Below are 22,855 nucleotides of genomic sequence, written 5' to 3'. Positions count from 1 at the left end.
AGCTGCCTCTCCTGAATAGACATTTTATGTGAAGTACAGCAATGAGCCCAGTCTTTCACAGGGCTAACCCTGATCTCCAGTACTGCGCCTTTTGTTCTGCACAGCAAAAAAGGAACAGAAGAAACCTGGTTAGCACAAAGCACTAGAAAAGGGGTAACTTATATTGCTACTGCCTCTTCTAGAGGCTGAAAAAATTAAAATATCTCTGGAGATCTCAACTCAGAAGCTCCTGTGAGGCAGTGGCACCACTGCGGGGTTGTCTTAAACAGAGTTTCATTCTAAAAAGCCACAGTTACCCCAAGTGGCCTAGACTACATATTCACGTGGAAAAGCACCACATGTATTTAATAAGCCCTGTTGAAAACTCTGGTTTCAAGCAGTGCAAAAACCAGTTCTGCTATTAAAAATATCTATTAACAATCTTGCTGTATCTCCACGCTCTGCCTCTGAGACTTTTAACACACCTAACTCAGATGAACTTGTCTTCTTGGCTGTCACTTGCCGAAATGCTCCTGGCCAGCTCTTCCCCCACGAGCCTGGCCGGTTCTGCCGTGTTCTCCACCTGACCACGAGCCATTCTGAATGACAGCAACTCCCTTCCCCAGCAGAGCCACAGTAAGAAGGAAACACCAGTAAGATCGTTGCCATTACCACTAATTGTAAGCCAAGCTGTCAGCACCTTGGGGAATTACACACACACCTGGAATATCAGCTAACCTGCAGTTTCCTGGTCTGCTGAAAGGCAGCTCCGTGCTAGCAAACTCCAGGGAGTGACAGAAATGAGTGATAAAGGAGTCATAGCCAAAGGAAAGCATACAAGCTGTTTAACTGGTGTTTTGCTGTCAGACCTTTTAATATTTATGGAAATGTATAGTGTGTGTTTTTCCCATCCTAGGACTATCTTCATATTCTTCTGCTAATACAGTTACCACAGTCATACAGGCACAGGTCATAAAGAAAGGACATAAAGATGGCTGTTAGCGTTGTGTTGTTATGGTCCAAGATGCATGTTTACATAGTTCAAGTACAGAATTATCTAAGTGTCTCAAAATCTTAATGTATTTAAAGTGCACAACAAATTTAAAATAGGCCAGATGCAATACCCAGATGCAAAGTGCTGGTTTCCCTCTATTGAACTTAATTGTCCTTAGGATGTCTATTTTAAACATGCACATAGTAAAGTGGTACCCGTTTTACCTTAATTCCATTAGAAATGGAATTGTCCTGTGTGTCAGAGAAAGCCCGCAGTAGAGCTGGGAAGAAAGTCCAGACCTCATGTGCCTTGGGTTCATCTTAGGATGAGAACCGGGCCACCACACAAATCAATAATGTGTACACCTCTCACCTCTCCACACAACCATCTGTTTCTGCCTACCTCCTACCAAATATTTAAGAGCAGGGGCTGTACCTGACATGTAAGTTAAAGCCCACCACTGTTTTAAACCAGCTCTACTCTGAGCAACATCTTCCAACCTGTGGCCAGCTGAATACTGGCAGTAACGCACCGCAGGACCCACATCTCTGTCACACATGCTGTGACAACCCTTGCTTGGGAGGCTGGGGATGTAAATTAAAGTTTTCACTGCAGTGCTGAACTTTGAACTGTGGCAGCTACGGCACAGATGTGCCTGGCATTTTGCTGCCCTTGTTGAGCACAGTGAACTCCCACAGACAACTGCGACAGACGGATCTTCAGCTATCTCAGCATATCCAGGCCTGCCAAACACCTAATTCTCCCTTTCATTTGCCACCTCCTGCCCCTCAAGCAAAAAAAAAAAAAAAAAAAAAAAAAAAAAGACTTGCCTAAACTTATAAGAATCTGCTGGTACAGCTACATGGGTAAACCTCTTTGGTAAATAAAAGTTTAAATTGATACAGTTTATATTGAATCACTGAATGAAACAACTGACAGCAGAAGACTTTCTCATTGATATAACCAAGTTTGCACTAATGCTTTTACAGGTATGGCTGTATCTGTTAAGAGATGGGGGTGGGGGGTATTTGTCATACATCTACTCCAGTAACACCTCTAAAACTAGAGCAAGCCCAGAGTATGTTAGCTAAGACCCATTTTTGTCTTTCCCCATGCTGACCCAACATGCTGGCTTTCACCAGCACAGTCGTGGGCTATACGCCACATCCTACACTTTTTGTGCATGAATAAAAAGAAACTGCTGGGCAAGGACACTTTGGACTTGGAAGTCATCAGGCTGTATGTTATAAATCCAAGCTGGGCATTTCTCAACTATTGTATGAGGACTGAGTGATCAGAAAAGAAATTTTACTTCTGAAAAAAATAGCAAGTAAAGAGCAAAAAAAAGGTCCACATCTCCTTGCAGTCTTTGCTATTGTTGGGACTCATGAAACAACTTGTCTAAATCAACCTAAAGTTTTGCACATGCAAAAATGATAGAAAGAGCATCTCCAATCTCCTCCTCCATCTCCGTCTAGGAAAATACAGGGAGGACCCAAATTTGACACTGGAAAAGGAGGTGTGATGAAAATAGAGCATGGGTTAAAAGCCTGGAAGAGCTAACAAGACCTAACAATTTCTTTGTTCTTCTAAGGTTTTCTGATCCTGATCTAAAACTACACTAGGCTCAAATTAGGTGGAACTTATGTTTCATTGAAGTTCATTTGTATTCCCCAAATTTTTGGTAGGGAACCTTATATGCGCAAAATCTTGGACAGAAACATTAAGAATTTCATATTGAGAATGCTTCTGTTACACCAACTGTTCACCTAGTCCAACACCCTATCAGGTCGTGTAATCGGTACTACATACGTCAGAGGAAGATGAAATCATTGATCGTCTGTCAACAGGGAAGACATCTTCCTAATCCCCTCAGTAAATAATATGTCTATTCTGAAACCTTATAATCTCTTTATCTTACGTAGTGTAACTGTGGACATTCTCATTATGGATACTTAATCCTCTCAGAGATGATAAACTTCTGGCCTCAGTAATATTACTGTGGCATTAAGTTCCTCGTGCTTGCCGTGTGTTCTGCAAAGAAGCGTTTCCATTAAGGATTTTATGTGTATCTCATATTCACTGTATGACCTGTGCTATATTATTGTGAGAATAGGGGTCTTCTGTTCATCTTTCCCCTCCATTGTTCTTCACATTGTTTATAGGTTCATCTACAGGTAGATAGTCAGGAAAGTTGATCTGAAGTAAATGGATGTTTTAATTAAATTTTAACGGATTAGTTTATCTACAATGTTAAAATGGATAAATTATACTACATTAAATCCCTGTATGGACATACACATTCAGAATGAAAATGGCCTTAATACAATTTAGCTCACTTTGCTTCCAAAGTAAATGGAGATAAACCAAATAAAAGCCACTTATATTTTGAATAACAGTATTTACACAGCGATTCAATGTAATTCAACTCATCATTTTAATTTCCCATATTTTGTCACTTCAATTTTTTTTCCGGAGTGTTGCCGTGTAAACAAGTCTTCAAATCATCATCTTTTCAAATCTCCTATCTCACAATTTCCATCCTTGACATCTAGTCATTTTTGCCATTACGTGGATCCTTTTTATTTTATCATATATTTTGGGGTTAGTATAATCAGGATGAAATAATTGCCATGATTAAGAGTGTTTCTACAGTAAAGACCATCATGGCAATCAGCTTTGTACACTTGTATATCTTGCTATTTATCATAAAAAACAGGCAAGACTGTGGATTAAGCACCTGAATTCTGAACTTGTCACCATAGCCACTTCAAGTCTTTTAATTTAAAAGCTCCAGTTAATACAGAATCTAGTGTAAGTAGCAAGAACTACATTTCCTAAGAAATCTAAGAGTCTTGCCTGAGTCAGCTTCTGTCCAAATCTATGTTTAACAGCGTAAAAACTGTTAGTCTCACCAAAACCAGCTCCATAGTCACACAAAACGAACGGATAGTTGTTAACTCCAGCTTGCATGAACTGTGTCCACATGTCCACAAAACCAGTGACACATCCATTAGCACAGGACAGAGTTCACTCCTCCAGCAGGTTTAGGGCGAAGCTACGCTGGACTGTGACTGCACCATCAGAGACTATACTGCACATAAATAAGGGTAATCCATTTTTCCAGTGTGCTATATCTGCTGAAACCAGCAATTTCAGGAGTGAACGCTTGCTTCCTAACAACTGGAGGTCCTCCTCTTTAAAGCTTTACTTGACTGGAGTAGCCCTGGATAAACTGGCTAGCAGAGACGCAGTGGTGTTTTGGGTGACGCAGGGCAGATTACTCTCCGGGCAAACGATGCCAGGGAGGGCTGGAAAGGAAAGCACGTGTAGCCAGTGGGGCAGAACAGGCAAGCTGTCACACTCTGCGTTTCTGCTTGTTAAATCTGAATGCACCTGATTAGTTTATCTCGCCTGCTAACACTTCCAACGACAACAATGCCAAGAAGATTCTAAGAATATGTACCCCATGGGAATGCCCACAGAGAGACTTGCTGTAAACTTTAACGTAGTCCCCGGGGCCCTGGTCTGCAGTGAAACCTTGCTGGGGTACATGTGTGCGTTTGTGTTTATTTTAAATAAACACACACGTACAAATGAAGAGCATCGCTTGCTGCTTTTTGGTTAAAGGTCAGGCCTATTCACATCGGCACTATGAGCATTTGTTAACAAGTAAAGTACTAGCAAAACCACTACTTTGCTAGGATCTGGTGAATTTCCAAAATTAAGGACATTTTGTTTCAATTTTTTTCCACTCCACTTTTAACGTCACAGTTAAGGTCTTCCTCAGTAGAGCCCTGTCCAAACGGATCCAAGTGACAGCCATCCCCAGACCATCAGATAGCTCAAGTATGTACTCTGCCACATCCATAAGATCTACGGAGGTATGGAGCTCTGTTAAGCTTGGAAAGATACCTAAATTGGATTTCATTTTAGAATAGTGTTATATGCTCCTTCATCTACTGGCAAACAGGCATTTCAACTTTCTTGCACCTAAGAACAGATCTTCATACCACATTTTTGAAACTCAGTTGCTTGGTAGGAAATGACCCATGTTTTTTTAGGATCTTTAAAGAGAACTTGGCTAGGAAACAAATCAGAACTGAGCTGGGACTAACCAGGGTAAAGGTTGCTTATATCTGCAGATTACCCCTCTCTGCTTTTCTAATTCACTCACCATGCCTTATCTTTCCATTAATCTTTAATAAACCTTTTAGTTAATTCCCCAAACACATGCAATCTACATGACAGCAGGATACAGTGCAAAAGCAGCCCATGGATATGAGCAAATAGGCAGCAGAGGAATCAAAAGGAGAGGAAACTTTTAGGATTAAAAACCACCCAAACTGCAGGTTAGTAGAAAATCATGAGCATTCGGGAGAAAGCAGTCGTAAGGGGCAAACCAGGGAGGAGGCAGGGACTGTAAAGGTATTAGTGTTTCTCTGGCTGCTGGATTCATTTTCTCAATGGGGCCCTCCTCCCCTTTCCGCTCTGGTTCTACTTTGACAAAAACAGGCAATACGATTTCAAAGCCGGAGCCTCTGAAAAGTGGAAAACCCTCTCCAGGCTGACAACAAGGATACAGCTAGATTAAAAGGTAAATGCAATTTAACCCTCCCCAGCAGAAATGCTAATCAAATTATATTGCCTCTAAACATGATAAGTTTGGGGCTGGGGCCCTCAGGGGAAGAGAAGGTGTCTTGCAAACACAAACACAAAGGAACATGCTAAAGGGAACTGCTAAATCAATGGATGAATTGTGACTTCTACCCTCCCTCCCTCCCACAGGGTGCTTCATAAGCTGCTGATTGCTTCTAAAACATCTACTACCAATGTTAGGAACTGATTAAGCAGCTTACAAAGCACTGGGGGCTAATAGACAGGCCCACCAGGGAGACTGCAGCTCTGGAGTTAAGTAGCTTGCTTTTTCATGGCTTGATTATTAAAGATGAGATAGCAGAACATGCTGAAAAGATGTGGAAACAGTTTTAGACCTCAGATGACTGGCTTTTTTATTTTATATATGGAATCATTTGCACCCTGTGACTTCACCAGCCAACAAAAGCCGTGTTTCCTGCAGTTCTGTAGTCTCCAGCTCTGAGGGGCATCTCAACTTAAATGCGTCAACTGAACATCCGGCACTGACTATGCTACCTGCCATCCTGCAGAAAAGGCACCACTAGACAAGGGAAACATCAGTGGAAGAAGCTTAAAATAATGTGTTTTACATGTTACTAGCAATGGCATTAGAGTGTGAACACAGATATGCCCAGGTCAGCTAGCGCATCTTGCCTCATTTCTTCCTCCGCTGTGCCTCTCAGCGCTGCAGCACATTCACCTCAGATTGCCTGTCCGCTCCTTTCAGCTCTTTCAGCCAAATTCTTCTTGTTTAATTTGGTATGTAACAAAATTCTGCTGTTCAGGCAGTTGTACTGCAAGGTGCCTGCTTAGTTCAATCAATACCGATGCAAAGACACTTTTTGCTGGCACACTACCTCTTCTGTGGTCGCGTCTGTCACAGTAACACTGCATGGCTTAACTTTGTGTAGCAGGCTTGCTGAGGGTTTTGTGCCGTTTTGTTTTTTATTATTATTTTTTCCCCTCTTGTGGTAATGCCTAGCAGACTTTGTAAATAAGCATGTTGCACTAGGGACTGTACAAACTCAAAAATTCCTGCATAATTATTCTTTCAAGCGAAGAAATAAATACTACTTGTCACCTGTAGGCTGAGTCTTAGATGAGCCTTCATTGATCAGATGAAAAATTTCTCGCAACAAAGTTTTCTTTGCAGACAACAGTTTTCTTTTGCAGCCTCTTTCCATCCACATTTCAACACTGCCACTCTAGGCTTTCTCTCCCTCATCCCTAGCCAATGCTCCTGGTAACCCATTTTTATATTAAACTGTAAACCACAGAGATGGCTCAGAAGTAAAGCTATTTATGCTACGATTAGCTAGAAGGGGGAATGTACAATTAGTACTGACGATGAGAACAGGTTTGATGTGTTAACAGGTAGAATTAGTCAAAGAAACTTACCTGCTGAAGGTCTGCGAGAGAATAAAGATGGATTTGCTGGAGAAGATACTCTCTGGGAAAGATCCTGGAAAAGAGAAAAATGGATGTGTGTCACACCTTTTTGACTGGGAAACTCAAAGATTTCCTCTCCCCACGAAAAGACTGCAGAACAATTACGCTACAGAGAGCTTGTCAGAAACTGGGATTATGTCACCCTGTAAGCACCAGCTACTTTTACAGCATTCCTCATGGGCACAACAATTCCAAAGTAAGAATAAATGCTGTGCCAGTGTCATTCTCCAACTGTCAGGTAAGCATGTACCGTGACATTTACAACCGTCGAAAGCTCATCCTGAGCACAGAAGGTGTTTCTTTAAACAATTAACTCAATAATAAAAACAAGTAACTCAAACTACACATTAAAAGTATTTCTTATGGGTTTTAGTACAAGATTCCTGGTCTGCTAGAAAGCAGTTAATTTCAGGTGTGATTTATGGTTTTGTAGCTGAAATAACTATATTGGGAAAAATGTCATGCAGATACTGTTCTTCCAACATAAAGTTGATTGATATCAATTCCCTTCTGCATACAGAAATGTATGTATAGACTTTATAATGACTTATTTGAGAAAGGCATATTTTCCTTACATAAACCAAGGCTTCAGGCAAGACCATTGATTATCCAGACAGATCCGTTTAGTAAAGCTAAATTACCGAAACCTGAACAGAGAAGAGATGTCCTAATTAGAGTGCCTTGCAGTAAAATGGAAAACTGGGTTAAAGTAACATTACAGAGAAAAATGGACCATGTAAAGGTAAGTGGATATTAGCAAGAAAAGTTTATGAAAACCTATGTACCTGCCATAAAGATGACAGGAAGAGAAAAAGTGCATCTAATTCAAATGTCTATCTTTGGGTGCACACACAGAGAAACAACCAGCCAACCAGCTTTATTTTCCATCCACACAGAGCAAATATAACGCCACGCAAATGTATCATGGGGAATGGAGAATCACATCACTCTTGCAAAAAAAAGCAATCAAATATCTCAAGAGGTGCACCTACTTTACACTACATGTTGCTTAGAGAAGTAATTGTGAACTCAGCTCCTCCATTACAGTCATGTAGTTTTAATGCAATACAGAAATTAAATTCTTGATATTACTAAATGCATGAACAAAGCTCTGGCAAAGACTGGTTTGTAATGGTAAAACTGAATGGCAGTGAACAGAAAGAACACTGGACATGCTCAAAAACCAAAGATACTGGAAGTCTGATATGAACCTACATGATCATGATATGAGACTAATGAAAAAGTAGACAAGAACTCAAGAGATTTTAGAAGCTGTGACAACATAATTAGCTGAAACACAGATCAGCCAGGATAACAGTACCAATTACAATCTTTGACTGAATCTAAGAAATAATGGAAGCACCTCCGTTTATTTTACTCGATTAGTTGTCTTAAAGAACTATGTAAAAGTGATGCGTTCAAAGCTGTCTTGGAGGGACTAGGACTTTTCACTGCTGTTAAGATGAGTGGTACAAAGTCTTATACTCTTTTTGTACTTTTGAAAAAAAATCTAAGCTTTACTGGGGTGGGAGGGGAAGAGTTCTGCAAGCAAGGCACCGACAACTGGGCTCTGCCTATCTTACGGCACTCTTCTGGAACAGGACTCTGCCCTTGCTCCTTCTGACTCGCCAAGCATGTCCCCTCTATCAACCCAATTCTCAGCTGCAGTCTCACCGGGATACTGCATTTTCCCTTTCAGTTCTGTAGGCTATACCATTGCTTCTATTAGAAGTGACCATGTTTCAGTGGCTCTGCTGCATCACACCTTCATAATACATTTGGCACAGTGTCAAAGACCACTAGAAAACAGTCAAAATCCAGATATCAGACAACATGATATTGGGATTCCTCATTTGCACGTAGAAGATTTATTAAAATTGATTGCAAAGGAGTCAAATCTGAACAGCGTTTTGAAGCCATTAGTATTTTTCAGCTCTGATAGAATTTCTTTCATTAAAATTTCCACATCATTCTCCCCTGATCACACAGGCACTAAACAGTGCAGTAGCTTTGCCAGGAACCGTATTATTTGCTGATGCTCTTACAGCACTGCTAAGAAAAATAATTAGCTAATGAAAGATTTCCTTTTTCAGGAAATAGCCCGAATAGCCCATAAGGCAGAAACTGTCAATGACTAATATCGATGACTAACATCACGTTCCCCTGCCTTCAAGGACTGCATTTTATTTTCTGCAAGTTCTAACTCCTAATAAAAAGTGTGCAGATGAAAAAGAAACTCATGATCGATGGACCTCCTTTGTCAGGGGGGTGTCAGCCAGCACAAGCACAGACCCTGGTGACAGTCACCCTCTCCCTGTACCTGTCCCCCTCCCTGAGAGACGTTAGTTTGCAACAGCACCTCTGGAGAGCAAGCATCCAACACTCCTCCTCCCTTCCAAATCTATTTCCAGGAAAAGAAGTAGGCACTGCCCTCTCAGCCTTACGCAAGACACATATACACACGCATACACACATACCCGGCACTCAAGTGAGAGGAGTGCTTATTTCCATTGCTATGGAAACTGAGGCATTAAAAAACCCTCAGCAAGTAAGGCTGGTCCAGCTTCAGATTTGCAGTCCTTCCGCTGACTCGAGAAAACACAATTTGGTTGTGGTGGGCCACAGCGAAACAGACCTCTCATGTACAACAGCATTTACAAAATTTCTTATGAAGCAACCAGACCAGTTCCTGTATGGTTCCCAACACACACGGAGGTGCAAAACACTCCCTCGACACCCGCCCACATCACCAAAGGTGGAGAGCACACAGCTCCATGAGTGTGAAACCACTGAAATCGCCTAAAAGTAGGCAGGCAGCTCAGCTCCTGATAATTTAAAATATAAATTATGTGCCCTCACCACAGCTGTGGTGACCTGTGCGGCTGTTTCAAAAACACACCGTGCTGCGCTGCACGCTTGCATTTAAAATCTCCTCCAGAAAACTTCTATTAATCCCATTTGGAAAGAAAAACCTAAACTCAACACCTACCTGAAACATAACTTGTTAAGCCACCTCCCAAAAATGCGTCTCTTTATTGCCAGTTTTGTCAGCCGATACTGGGTGGGGCATTTGCAAGAGCATAAGGGGCACCAGAATATCAAACTGAAACACATTTTCTAAAAACCTCATCACAAAATGTAAGCACATCAGTTGGGGTAGGAAAGCCACACTGACCAAGTAGTCCTGTGCACAAGAAAATGAATGGCGGCAGGTTTTCGATGGATTGCTTGTCTGCACGGGTTCTCTCAGCCTAATGAGGTGATGGCTTATATAAAGTCTTTTTCAGTAGGGGGCACACAGGACTAATTCAGAGCCTCTAGCTTCTCGACCCAGACACTTCCTCTCATGTAACTAGTAGGAACGTAATGTTTTGGCCATCTCCATCCCTCTGCAACTGAAATTGGCCAAAGGAAGCCCAAGTCAGTGGAGTACAGCAGTGGAGTACAGTGAGCGACATGGGGCTCACACAAACACCACGCCATTGCATCAGCGTCCAGACAAAGTACTACATGGCACCCAAATCAACCTAAAATCACATTCATGTCTAAAAATCTGACACAGAGCACAGAGCAGGCTAAGATAACTATATTCAAAAACGTTTCACTAGAAAATACGCATGGACTTTCTGCATGAGATGGAGCTTTGAGCGTGCTTGGGTTAATATAAGGCCTTGATCCAAAAAGACCAAAACATGTGCTTGCATTTTATTTTTGCCTTGATATAAAGGTCCTTCACAAACACCAAATGGGACATCTCTGATAAGTTATTTGAAAGCAAAATAAAAGATGTCAGTTTTGTAAATCTTTTGATTGATGTGCTATAACGAACTGGATTTATTTTTTTTTTAAAGTTGGTCAATTAAAAGCATTAAATAAACAGTGTCCTTTCAGTCCAATCTTAACACAGAAAAAACCTGTAGTGAGCTAGACAGAGGTCAAACGCAAGATGTTAAGACTCATCACAATAAAAACTCAAACCTCTGCTGCTTCAGAATGTGACCTGTGACCCCCAAGAGGCAAACGGTATTGAGTGCACGTCCCACTAAAAGCACCTCCTAAGTTTTCACAGTTTGGAAACTCCCGGACCAGTTTCACCAGCGATGCAAAACAGAAGAGCTGTGAGTCACAGGATTGCTGTGCTATAAACCCTGGCTACCAGTCAGGGTTAAGCCTGCAGCGAACAAACCAAGTTCAATGCTAACCAGTCCTCCAGCTTTGCCAGTTCCTGTGAACAATGAAATCCAAAGTCCTGTTGGTTAAAGGTCTCTAAATTGCTTTATTGTTATGTGCTAGGAATTAAAAGCAATCAATGCAAGCAGGAAATAAACCCACCATCGGAGACTTTTGGTCCAACTAAAAGAGAGAATCGAGCATTCTCAGTTTGTGATTATTATTCTTTTTCTGTTCAACACTTTGTAATCTGCAGCATAACCTTCAGGCAAGATAGAACCAGAAATTTCATCCCTTCCCTTTAGGATGATCTTATCAGGTAAGTATTTGCACAAACGAAGGTTATCTTTTAGTGTCCTCCTGCAAACAGAACCACTGATAAGACCTTGCTTTTTGCATTTGGACAAAGTGTGTAGTCACGGTGCTTTGTTAGCACTAAGTAATTGCTCTGCATTTAAAGCCTGTTTATCATCAGCTTAGGTAATTTTTCTCCAATGGGTTAAATACCCTGACAGCTCTGCTAAAGCTACAACCAATTAATCTGCCCAAGCCTGACACTATAACCAAAGTACAAATGTGATAAGCAAAGCGAACTCTTCTTTTTACAGCCCAATCAAAAGAAATCAAGTTAGCTGGCAGGTGGGCACAACCAAGTCTCTTTTGTACCAAAAAGCCTAGGGAGGGGGGGAAGGAAGGGGAGGGGAAGCTGGCACCACCATTTTCCTGTGCCAGCCAGGAGTGTCTTGTTTGACCAGGTTGAGAACAGTATGAGCGAGCTCTGACTCACGGGAGACGCAGATGCACCTGCCTCGCTGGCAGCCCCGTTCAGGCCTTCTCTCCGCAGGAAGCTGCTGCGCCCACAGCTGGCACAGCAGCCCGGGTACCAAGTCCATTTCCGCAGCCAGCACAGGTCATACATACCCTGGCACTGCAGCTGGCGCCACCGCCGACTCACTTTTAAGCCACTGCACCACGCTGCAAACCAAAGCAGCCAACAAGCAAGCACATGCTGATGACTGCTGTTCCCATATTTATTTTTTTTTGCCCCCCCAACCCCAACGCCTGGACCAGGGGTATGAGGACCTCTGACATCCCTGTGGTGTGCACCACCAACAGCAGCAGCAGAACACACGGGCACTGCGATCTCATTGACAGGAGCTCAAATTTTTTCAGGGTTACTATTTGATTTTAAAAGTATAGAGGATTATCAGTGACTTGCCAGTTATCACAAATAGACGTGGCAGGGTAAATAACATTTCTTGCTAGGTTTTCTCTTGCAATTCATTTGACATGGAATCTGTTACTTTAAGGGACAGAACAGCACCAAAGGTGAGGGGAAAAGGTAGGGTTTTTTCCAGTGTTGCTAATTAGAGTTTTATTCAGGCTTTTGATTTTGTATTTTCTTGGAAATCTCAGCTCCTGGAAGTATGCTGGGGAAGGAGAACCCTCAAAAAAAGTTACTCAGGGAAGTGGGGCCCTGGGAAACCCGCTGATTTGAAAGTCAAAAGGTGATAATAAATTAATGAATTTAAAACAAAACAAAACACTACTTATTTGTTTAATTCTTGTGGTATTATATCAGATTAATGATTTTTTTTTTTTCTAATTCTATGGGTGTCGCTAAAAAAGCATTTGTGAACCATTTCACATCCGTGAGGTACATACGCTCTTCTGGTTATGTTCTGGGAGCAGCAATTCCTAAATATCTTCAGCCCACACTAAGTGCTAGATTTATTAGCAAGCATGTCCAGGTAAAGTATTGTTTCATGTTGTTATGAAATTCCCCGTGAGCACCCCTATGTTAAAACAGTTACTCTTCTCATCCATCAGCAATCCTGAACCAGTATGTAAACTTTCAACTAAAATGCAGTACACTAACTCTCACTCCTCTGTGGTTACTTGAGCAAGGTTACGGTAACATTGTGAAAGACAAGTATTAGTACAGATCAAACTCAGGAATCAAGTACTTGTCACTGTTAGCAAAATGCAGTGAATTAGAGGCACACAGTTCCATTTTGAAATCAAAACAGCTTAGATCCCCCAATTAACTTGAAATAAAGAATAAAAAAAATGTTCTCTGTTTTTGTCAGGCACTTCTGAACCCTTGCAGTTTGCCGCTGGAAGTTCTAATATAAAACCACAGAGACAAAACTGGCACCAGTCATATTTAACACGGTGTCCGCATCTAACAGGAACTTCTTTTTAAATCATTAGGGTTTTTTAAAGCAATCTAGTCCTAAAAGGTGAATGGAAACTACCATTTTGAAAGACATCTAATATGACTGACCTATTTGACAAGGAGATGCAGGTGTGCCTCTAGACTGGAAAACGTTAACATGAACTGAAAGACCCACCTGTCCTTTGCAAAACTTATCGTACATACCCTGGCATACTCCTCAGCTGGATGCTTACCGTGGCAGAGCACTGGCTTTGTGCTTTTAACCTTCCCTTGGCTTGAACAGACAGCAGTACTGCCTCCACCCCGGCTGCTCCGGCACTCATCTTGCTGCTCCAACTCTGTTTGTTACCCCTAGTTGAAATGAAAGGTTGAAGCCCACCTTACCTCCATCCCCTACAGTTTTAGCCAAATGCTTTTTAAGGTGTTAACTTGCCAGGGGACCCTGCATGCACGGTTACTTCTTCAAAAAGACACAAGAGCAGCAGCAAAGAGGTGGTCTGTTTGCAAGAGCTCCATCAAGAGGCATGGTTTATTTCAGCTACTGCCAATGACTATACAACTACACGTATGCAGTCTCTATATAAAACAAATGGCTTGTGTATACTTCTCTGCATTTATTTGCTCACCTTTCCTCACTTTGGGGTGTTGTTTGATCTTAACAGTGGATCCTCTCAGGATATGCAGATACCCTCTTTGAATGAGTTTCTCTCTGGCCCTCTTTCCAATCAGACATGCAACAGATTTTCTTCTTCTGTTGATTTTGCCATTAACTCAGAGCCCTGAGTGCTACGAAACCACATCCTTCTGTTCCTTTCCTGCTCAAACTTTCTTTTTGCAGCCTACTGCTTTCACAAGTTGTGTCTTTGTTCTGCTGCTTTGGGATCTTCACTCTCCAAACGGCCTACCCATCGCAAAGAAAATGGAGAAAACACTCCCCTTTGACTGTCTGGACATGACTTAATGACCTTCTGTTGTCCTTGGACTGAAAGATGACATAGCCCCAGCTTCACGTACGTGAGGTATTTGGTGGTATCGTGATTGCATAAGATCAATCAGGATTCCTGTGATGTGTTTAGACAGGTTCCCCAATTGCCACACAAATATTTTGAAAGTAATCTACTCCTGTGTCAGAAGTGATATGTCTAAGGCCTCACTGTAGGAAGTGACAGGACTCTATTGTTCAGCATAACTGAATTTGGGCTTGTTTCGCATCGTGCTGACAGACCGGCAGGCTCAGCCAGGACCACACGTCTGCAGCACTGGAGACTGTGGCATACCTTTAACCTCCTGCCGCAACAGCAAGCTCTAATTTGGTCTTCCTGTAAGATGCTAAGTAATGTATCCGGCACTAGAGTTTTCTAGAGTAAAACTGATGTATTGCTGTTCTGGAGCTGATAGACAAATTGTATCAGACAGAGATGAGGAACAAGAGTGAAATTTTTCCATATAGTTTCTCACTACCATTGAGAAGATTTACTTACAGAGCAAGGGCGCTGCAACGAGCACTAATGTATACGGGAATGTGCTGCAGAACATTTACCTTGTGTCACTAACATCTGGCTAAAATATCTGGGCTAGCAACACCTGAACTGCAAGTTTAGGTGTACAGCTGAGAGCACTGAGAGCCCAGAGAGAGCTCCAAGGTTGACCTGGGTTAGCCTACCCTACAGTAGATGCGGAGGTGCCTGAAGACTTCTCAAAAAATCATTCTGACAGTTCCTTGACCTGAAGAGCCTTCAACCATGACAAGAACAGAGGAAAAGAGGCTGTGGCATACAGACACGCTATTAGTGGGTCTCATGTCTCGAGAGAAAAGGAAGCAAAACCAGAAAAAAACTTGCATCATTCAGCATGGCTTCACAGAACCACCTCGTTATTTAACAGACTCAGAGATTCTCGCTCTTTTCCAGCTATCAATTTTACTGACTCCATCTTGTTTGCCTGTGCCATTCATTCATCATTCATCATCCCACAATCTGCAGGTGGTGGTAGGATCTGTACCGCTCCACTTGTCCTAATTCTATGTTGGCTCAAGGTTTTGGTCTTGTACGTTTCTGCCTGAACAGCATCCACACAAGCAAGGCAACCAAAACAAGTGAGAACTTGTTGAGTAAAGACATTGGAGGCAAATTATGTCTGTTGCAATACTGAGGTGACAGCCACAGCAAACTAGGTGTAACAACGTCCCTTGTAAAACAGGGAGCTCAGCAACAGGCTCAGAGTCCCAGCTGGCTAATCTCTGAGGAACGCTGCTGATATGCACCGGTGGAGGGCCTTATTTCTCCTCCCAGCCAAGTCTGAGTTCCTTATTTTTTCCCCTTGCAAATATAAAAAGAGCTTAGAATCTGGTGGAGCAATAGGTGAGAATAAATCATTATAACTGATGAAGACCACTTTTATTGTGAGCCTTCTAGCTACTCTTAGGATTTCTTCTGCTTCTTTTCATTTCTTCCTTCCTTTCTACTTAGTCACTTGCTCCTTCAAAGTTCACAACATGGTTCAGCCTCGAGTTCTCTGCTAGATGCCAAGTTTCAAAGTTCCCAAAGTACCTATCTACGCACACCAAGCATTATAAATAACATTTCCACATTTAAGCCAACTGGATCCTGAGCTAACCTGGTTTATAGCCATCTGGAATTCTTCAGAAAAAGTGACTTGTAAGCACTGTAAACAGTTTTGTCTTCCCAGAGGACACCAAGAGTTTCCAACTTCGTTGCCATCTTCATTTTGCGATCTGGGTTCAAGAGCAAGGTATAGATTTAAAGATGATAGTGCAAATAGTATTAATAAAAGAAAGCCCAGAGTGATCTCCTTTTTCCCTAATAAGGCAGGTTCTATCAGTGTCCCAAAGGCAGCAAAGTGCCAATACAATTAATCAGTCTGTTTTTAGTTCTCCCTAGACAGCAATATTAACAGTTTGTTTCAGTCTGTTTATATGGGCCTGACAGGTCTTCAAGATGCTGTGTTCACTTTCTTGTGATTAATAGTCATTCACATACTAAGGTGAAGACCAAGCAGAAAAAGAATGTTTTTAGTGCAGGACAGATAACTGGATTCTCTCCCCCAGTCTTTCATTTCTAACTAGGAAACAGTACTAAATTTAGGAATGCTGTCTCACCGTAGAGTTTAAACTCCTCCTTTTCTTGCAACTTGCCCATGTGATGAGCCAAACAGAAATTTAAATCACATTGGTTTTTTGTTTACTTTTCAGCTGTGCTCTATAAAGCCATCACATTGACAGTGAATGTCTGTGCACTGGGATACTAGATGCAGAAAAGAAAAGCCATTGGGACCGTTCTGCGCAAGGGATAACTCCTTCTGGGAAAAGAACCTTTCTTCCTTTCCATCTCTGCAGACCTCTTAGGGGAGATCTGACAGACCAACTAAGCACCAAACCCACCCCAACAGAGGCTTCACAGACCAAGAAGGAGCTGCACTCTAAGGTGTGTTTTGTACACTCCTTCAGTGGCTTTTACAGCACTTTTAACAAGTCTTACCAAACTGGAGATGCTTTCCTAGTACAAAAGCAAACCCTTCTTGGTCCTTCTCTACACCACAGAGAGCCTTCTTTAATTGAAGACAGCGTGAAGGAACACTTATCTAAGAAAAGGGAGCATTTAGAGCATTTCCCAGTTTCCCTTTCTGCCATTCTGGGTGCTTCATTTTGATACAGGGAGTTTTTTCTCTCTCCTCCCAGCCCCAAGAAAAGACCAGGAATGCATTTCTGTGCTAATTTTTGTCCATTCGCTCTTCTCTCCATTTCCTCAGCGCCCGCCATCTCTACTTTCTGGAGGCAGGTTTTGAGGCTCCTCCTTTGTCCTAGTTTCTTCATTAACTCTTAATTTTCTGAGATCACTTCCCTCTTTGAATCTCCTCCTTCCTCTGGCTTTCCCTCATCCCTTTGTCTCTAGTCCATTGATTTCTCTGCTCAGGCCTCCTTTGATCTCTCTTCTTTCACTCAATGGACCCAAGTCCATTCAGTCTCGTGCCTCCTCCTGTCTATTTTAATCAAGGCATTCTTTTCTTTGGCATTAATCAGAAAGTATAATTTCTTTTCTGCCCCTATTTCTGAACAGCAGCCTTCACAAATCTTATTCTCCTTTTAGTTTTATTGCAGTTGAAGAGGATGGCACAGGAAAGTTGAATAGCTGAATAGCAAAACAGCTATGTAAGATAATACCATCCTCTATAATAAACTAAAAATCACCCTAGTTTTTAAAGTGCTGTAAACTGCCCTATCAAATAACCTGAATTGAGCAGTAAGATACAAACACATATTAACACACAGTGGGTCTGACATAAGAACTCAAGTCATGCTTTTCAGAAAGCTGTTGCTGTATCTTTCCCGTAGTTGTTCTAGGTAGTTCATCAAAGCAGTGACGTTGGTTATGTACCAAATAGCAGACTGCCTCACTCCTCACCTGGGATAAAGGCACTAGTGCAGCTTCCTCTCCCTCCCAAAGAATTCAGGTCCCCCATTCCTAAACACCGTGCTCAAAATACAGTCACTGATGTCACCTGCTTTCTTGCCCTTTGGCAGCTCATAATTTCAAAGCAGCGGCTTCCCTATTTGCAGTTTTGTCTTACTTACAAACTTGGGGTATACAAACGCTTACAGATGCATTTACCATCAGGTCAGCCACGTGTGCCCGGAGCCGCTCACCTCACAGTATGGCACAGGCAGAGACATGTCCCCATCTCTTTTGGAGATCCACAACAAAAGTAACTTGGCTTTTTTAAGGTCAGAACGGTGGTTTGGTGGTTTTAAGAAGATTGTTCATTTTTAGCTTGTTAGAAAAATGCAGCAGCAGCTGAATGGACTAAGATACAGCACCTCTAAAATGAAGCTCATTTTTTATAAAACTCTTGTCTCCACCACAGAAAACTCAGTATGAAATGCTTTCTGCTATGCTGTGAGCAAGTGTTTTGCAATAAACAAAACACTCGGTGCAGCCATGTCATGGATGGAAAAGATAGTGGCTGAGCAAGAGCACACCTACTCTGCTGTCACATAAATCATATGCTGGATCACATGCCAGGGGACTACATCTGGCCTCTGCCTTTGTGAGAGATTATATCTCAGAAGAGGGTAGAAGTGCCAGACAGGTGGTTGACTCTGGTCCCTCTCATGCTTTGCCATACTGTGAAGTGTTTCAAAGGTCCCAAGAGCAGCTACCACACTGCGGTGCCGTGGCAGGGAGCATGAGGTATCACACCTGAAAACACTCACACGCAGCCAGGAAGCCTGAGAAGGAGTGAAAGATGCTCACCACAATGTGTGACCCCTGGGCTAACAGTTGTCAAGAACAACTTCAGACATTCACAACCTATAAACCCATTTTCTTTGGCAGTAGATAACCCAGCTGCCCAGGGAAGTCACATACAAGCATGTCTTTCTAAACGGGTAACACCTTCAGAACCAAACCGGTGGGGCGAGGGGGGAAGAAAAAGGACAAAAGCAACATGGCAAGGAAACTACATCCTTGTGCTGTGTGTTGTAGTTCTTACCTTCTACGCAGATCTTCAGCCACTGCTGCTCTGCAGCTGAACAAATAGGCTCGGAGAGATTTTAGCTGCTGTCTCAGGCGGACGACAGTTGCCAGAGGTTCAACATGCTTGTACAACATGGGATTTTCCTGCTGGATATCAATCAATGGCTCCTCATAAACATATTCCAGGAACTCTTTGGCTTGCTTTGATACCTGAAAAATAAAGCAGTTAGGCTAGGCTTTCCTCCCAACTGGTTTTAAACAGCTCTTCCCCTCTGTGATCCGTCAGCTCTTCTCTGCATCTGAAAACTTACTCCGTTACCAATTACAGGTGAAGACAGAGCTGAGAGAGATCCAACTGTATCTGCTTATAGCCAAGTCAAACTTCATCAAGCCCATCAAAGTTGAGTGTGTGAGATAACTGCTAACTTACCCAACGTACAGTGATATATGCAGCCATGCATGTTTTCCCTGCAGGGTAACATAGCTTACTAGACGCTTTTCAAGCCTAAAAACTGATTACTGAGTTTCTTCCCTGTTAGTATGTTTCTGTTTGTTCACTGTTTTCTTTTTGGCAAGAAGCAAGTGATTAGGTATGGGCCAAAGCACAACATTAGAAAAGGAAACATACACACGGCAAATCCAATCACACTGTACTCTCCCAGGGTATAGAATTCCAGTGTAAAGTACAACTCCCATTCGTTTCATGCTCAGCCAGTATGGTTAGAATGATGTAAAAAGAAAATAATCAGAAGCACATCTATCACATTGTTGTGTTGTGTTTTTTTTTTTTTAAATACAGATGAATAAAGTTGAATTTTACTGGTATTACTCACTCCCAATGTTTCATGTGCAAGAAATTTTTCTTATGTCTTTTTCATGATAGTGCTCTGTTCTATCTCCACCTGCAAAGAGCTACTGTAATCTTGATAAATTAATGGGACTTTTGTTCCCACTAGAAAAGATACTCCTGTTTCTGAGGTGAGACGGCCAAATTCCCTCTCATTCCTTATTTCTGCATTTTATCACAGCTGGAAAAGAAAAGATGGAATTATCTGAAATGAGCTGCAAATCAGTTGAAACTGTGCTACAGAAATACTATTTGTTCCACAATTCAATTAGTCCTCCTGGATCTTTAAATCAGTGCTTACACTGAGTTGAGGGAGGGCTGAATTAGGCTAACAAAAGAAAGGGCACATAGCTTCTTGAGATTTAGGATGTTATTTCCCTCCCGGTGCTGTAAAGCTGTAAGGTAGGAAGAAGGGAAAAGCAATATACAACCTTATAAATAGCATCACTTCCAAAACCAGCACAAGTTGCTAGTTACAGGAGTCACTAGCTACTTACAGGGCAACCTAGCCCCAAATGTAACTGTTTCACAAAGCATAATAAAAAACATAAGAAAAAATACCAAGGCCAGTCTTCCCACCAATAACTACAGATAATACAATGTGTAATTTTAAATACAACAGACCATAACACCACAGATTTCCCAAGGCCTGAAGCTGCATTAAATATCTCACCTATTCGTATTAAACATCCCCCCCTCATTTCTTTTTTTTCTTTCCTTGTTTGTTTTTTTGTTTGTTTTGTTGTTTGGTTTTGTTTTTTTTTTTTAACTAATGCATGTACAAGGAATTGTGCTGCCTGAATGGAAGCACAGGTAACATGCTGTGTAAGGAGCAACGCAGGCAACTTGGATTTTGTAGAACAAAACTCCACAAACCCCAAATATGTCAAGTTTTCTGTCACTAGCAATGTTGATGTTTTATTAGACATGCTAACTGCAGTGCACAAAAGAGACTGTAAACAACCTGCTTTTACAATGATTAAACTATTTGGCTGCAAATATCTCAGCAATCCCCTGACAACTGCTGTATCTGTAGTAAATATTATTCCTCTTCCACCAATGGGCAAAGTAAGCCACATATTCAGTGATTCCCTAGGAGGCACACGAAGGCTTGGTAGAGCAACTAGCACCTCCCACCCAGGAGGATGTGGTGCCCAGCGATGTCTTGTAGTCTTACTTTCTTGCTTTAAAGCCCTGCTGAAGCGATGGGCTCCTCATCCACCTGCCCTGCCTTCTTGGGAACCAGAGGGCAATTACTGTCTGGCTACTACACCCACAACTGTGCACACTTGTACTACTGTGTGTATTACCGTGTGGCTCTGGTGGTGCGTCGTTTGAATGCTGCCATTGAGGAGAGAGGATTGAAGCCAACCTTTCTCTCTCCTTGCCAATACAATGCACCTGCGGAGCGCTGATTGCAGGAAAAGCAGCTGTGCCCAGCATCACTGGCTGACACTAGGTGTTGGTTCACTCTGCACGCCTGACACAGGCACACGGGTCGTGTAAAACATTAACTCACATCCCCAACCACAGCAAAGTTATAAGAAGCTGAAATGCAGTCTTATAATGGGAAGGATCAGGCAGTCATAATTATTCAGCCTGCTACCAGCCAATATTCTAGGACATATGTTAGCATACTCACAGTCCCTCAATTTTACTGGGCAGACTAGACAACCCTATTAAATAAACCACAAGGAGTGAGAAGATGCAACAGGGTTTTCACTTTAAACACTAAACGAGGATGGATGCTAACATTTCCAGACCTTTCTTTTCTAGAGGCTGCAAACTTAAGAGTTTAGAATTCAATTTACCAGAAGTCAGCCTGCCTTGAAGCCTTCTGGCACAGGGAGTTCATTTCCTGCTGTGTTTGTTTGGCATTTCGCGCAGGCTGGGAGCCACCTGAACCAAACTGCAACACTTACTGGTTTTTGCGTGCAAACAGGGAAAACAGTTGGCCTAAGTGAACGGAAAAAAGGATGTTCGCAAGATTGCCCCTTTTCTTTCCCCTTCACACAAACATGTGAAAAACACAAATATGAAAACAGTAGGGGTGGGGGGGTGAGCCTGGGGACTCAACTGCTGCTTTGGTTACAACAGAAGAAACACGCCTAACTGCCAAGTCCTTCCAAAGAGCTTTTCTTGCAGTCAAGGGGATTTTTCTTTTCCTACCCGTGTGCTTTCAGGTGTTTAGTGCACTGTTGTTTTTTTCAGGATCCTGGGTATGGGAAGATACAACTCTACAGATTTCTACCGCTTCTGTTTTTTCCTGACCTCTCTTGCCAAAAGCAGACAAGAACCTCCCCATTTGCAGAGCCTACTTCACTGACGCAACAGTTTACAGCTGCTGCTCAGATGCCTAGGAAACATAAATGAGAAACATGCCCAATTACACTATCGTCATAAAAGCTCACATCCCAGAGTACCTACTGGTGCTTGCTTTGCCAGAGATAGGTCAGACTGAGCCCAGAAACCCCCGTAGAGACGGCAGAAAGGCATCAGTGGGAAGGAGCGCAGGTTTTTCAAACTCTTCATTCACTTTGCTTCTGTTTGGTGGACTGACAGCCCCATTTCAGACTGCGTGAAACACAGAAGCTTTGGCAGACTGAAACCCTATTTCAGTTCTGACCACCAAATGTGGTATATGCTTACTTCCTGCAGATTGGACAGAGTTGAGGAGATCCAAGCAGTGATCTCCGCTCAGTTGTCACACTGCCACTGTGGCACATGATGTCCTCTTCACCTTCCCTCTCTCCCTTAGTTTCTGCTCTAATAGTTGGGGATACTGTAGTGTTCTCCTACCTAAGGGTTGCTGTTCCTTTCTTAAATCCATGCCTCTGAGCACTTTGGCACAGAGACTAGTAAAGTATCAGCACAGAATTTGCTTGTGCTCCCAAGCCACCTCATAGCTATTCTGCCTGTCCACCAAAAGTGCAAATTGATCACTTCTCACTGTTATAGTGAGATTACAGTAGATGAAGTTTTCAGTGAATGCCTAAGAGTGAAAGTCCCATTTCCTTTTGTGCCTCAGTTGCCTATACCAAGACCACAGGAAACAGCACAGAGCAGTTTTTACCCCGCAGGTTTAGAAAACAAACCAGTTTATTTTC

The 22,855-nt window shown here is 42.3% G+C and overlaps 1 protein-coding gene across 1 annotated transcript in view; it reads right to left on the bottom strand.

Annotated features, from left to right (window-relative positions):
* Nucleotides 1-22,855, bottom strand: part of PLEKHM3 (pleckstrin homology domain containing, family M, member 3) — a 74,450-nt gene that overhangs the window by 23,359 nt on the left and 28,236 nt on the right. Inside the window, exons 4-5 of the mRNA XM_009890192.1 lie at nucleotides 18,918-19,111; nucleotides 7,010-7,073 (exon numbers count right to left, since the gene is read on the bottom strand). Coding sequence (XP_009888494.1) covers nucleotides 7,010-7,073; nucleotides 18,918-19,111 — 258 coding nt within the window. The remainder of the gene's footprint in view (nucleotides 1-7,009; nucleotides 7,074-18,917; nucleotides 19,112-22,855) is intronic.

Source organism: Charadrius vociferus, unplaced genomic scaffold (assembly GCF_000708025.1).
Source record: "Charadrius vociferus isolate BGI_N301 unplaced genomic scaffold, ASM70802v2 scaffold147, whole genome shotgun sequence".
Taxonomy (NCBI): Eukaryota; Metazoa; Chordata; class Aves; order Charadriiformes; family Charadriidae; genus Charadrius; species Charadrius vociferus.
Note: the sequence above shows the minus strand (reverse complement) of the source record. Positions and strands in the feature narration are given on the sequence as shown.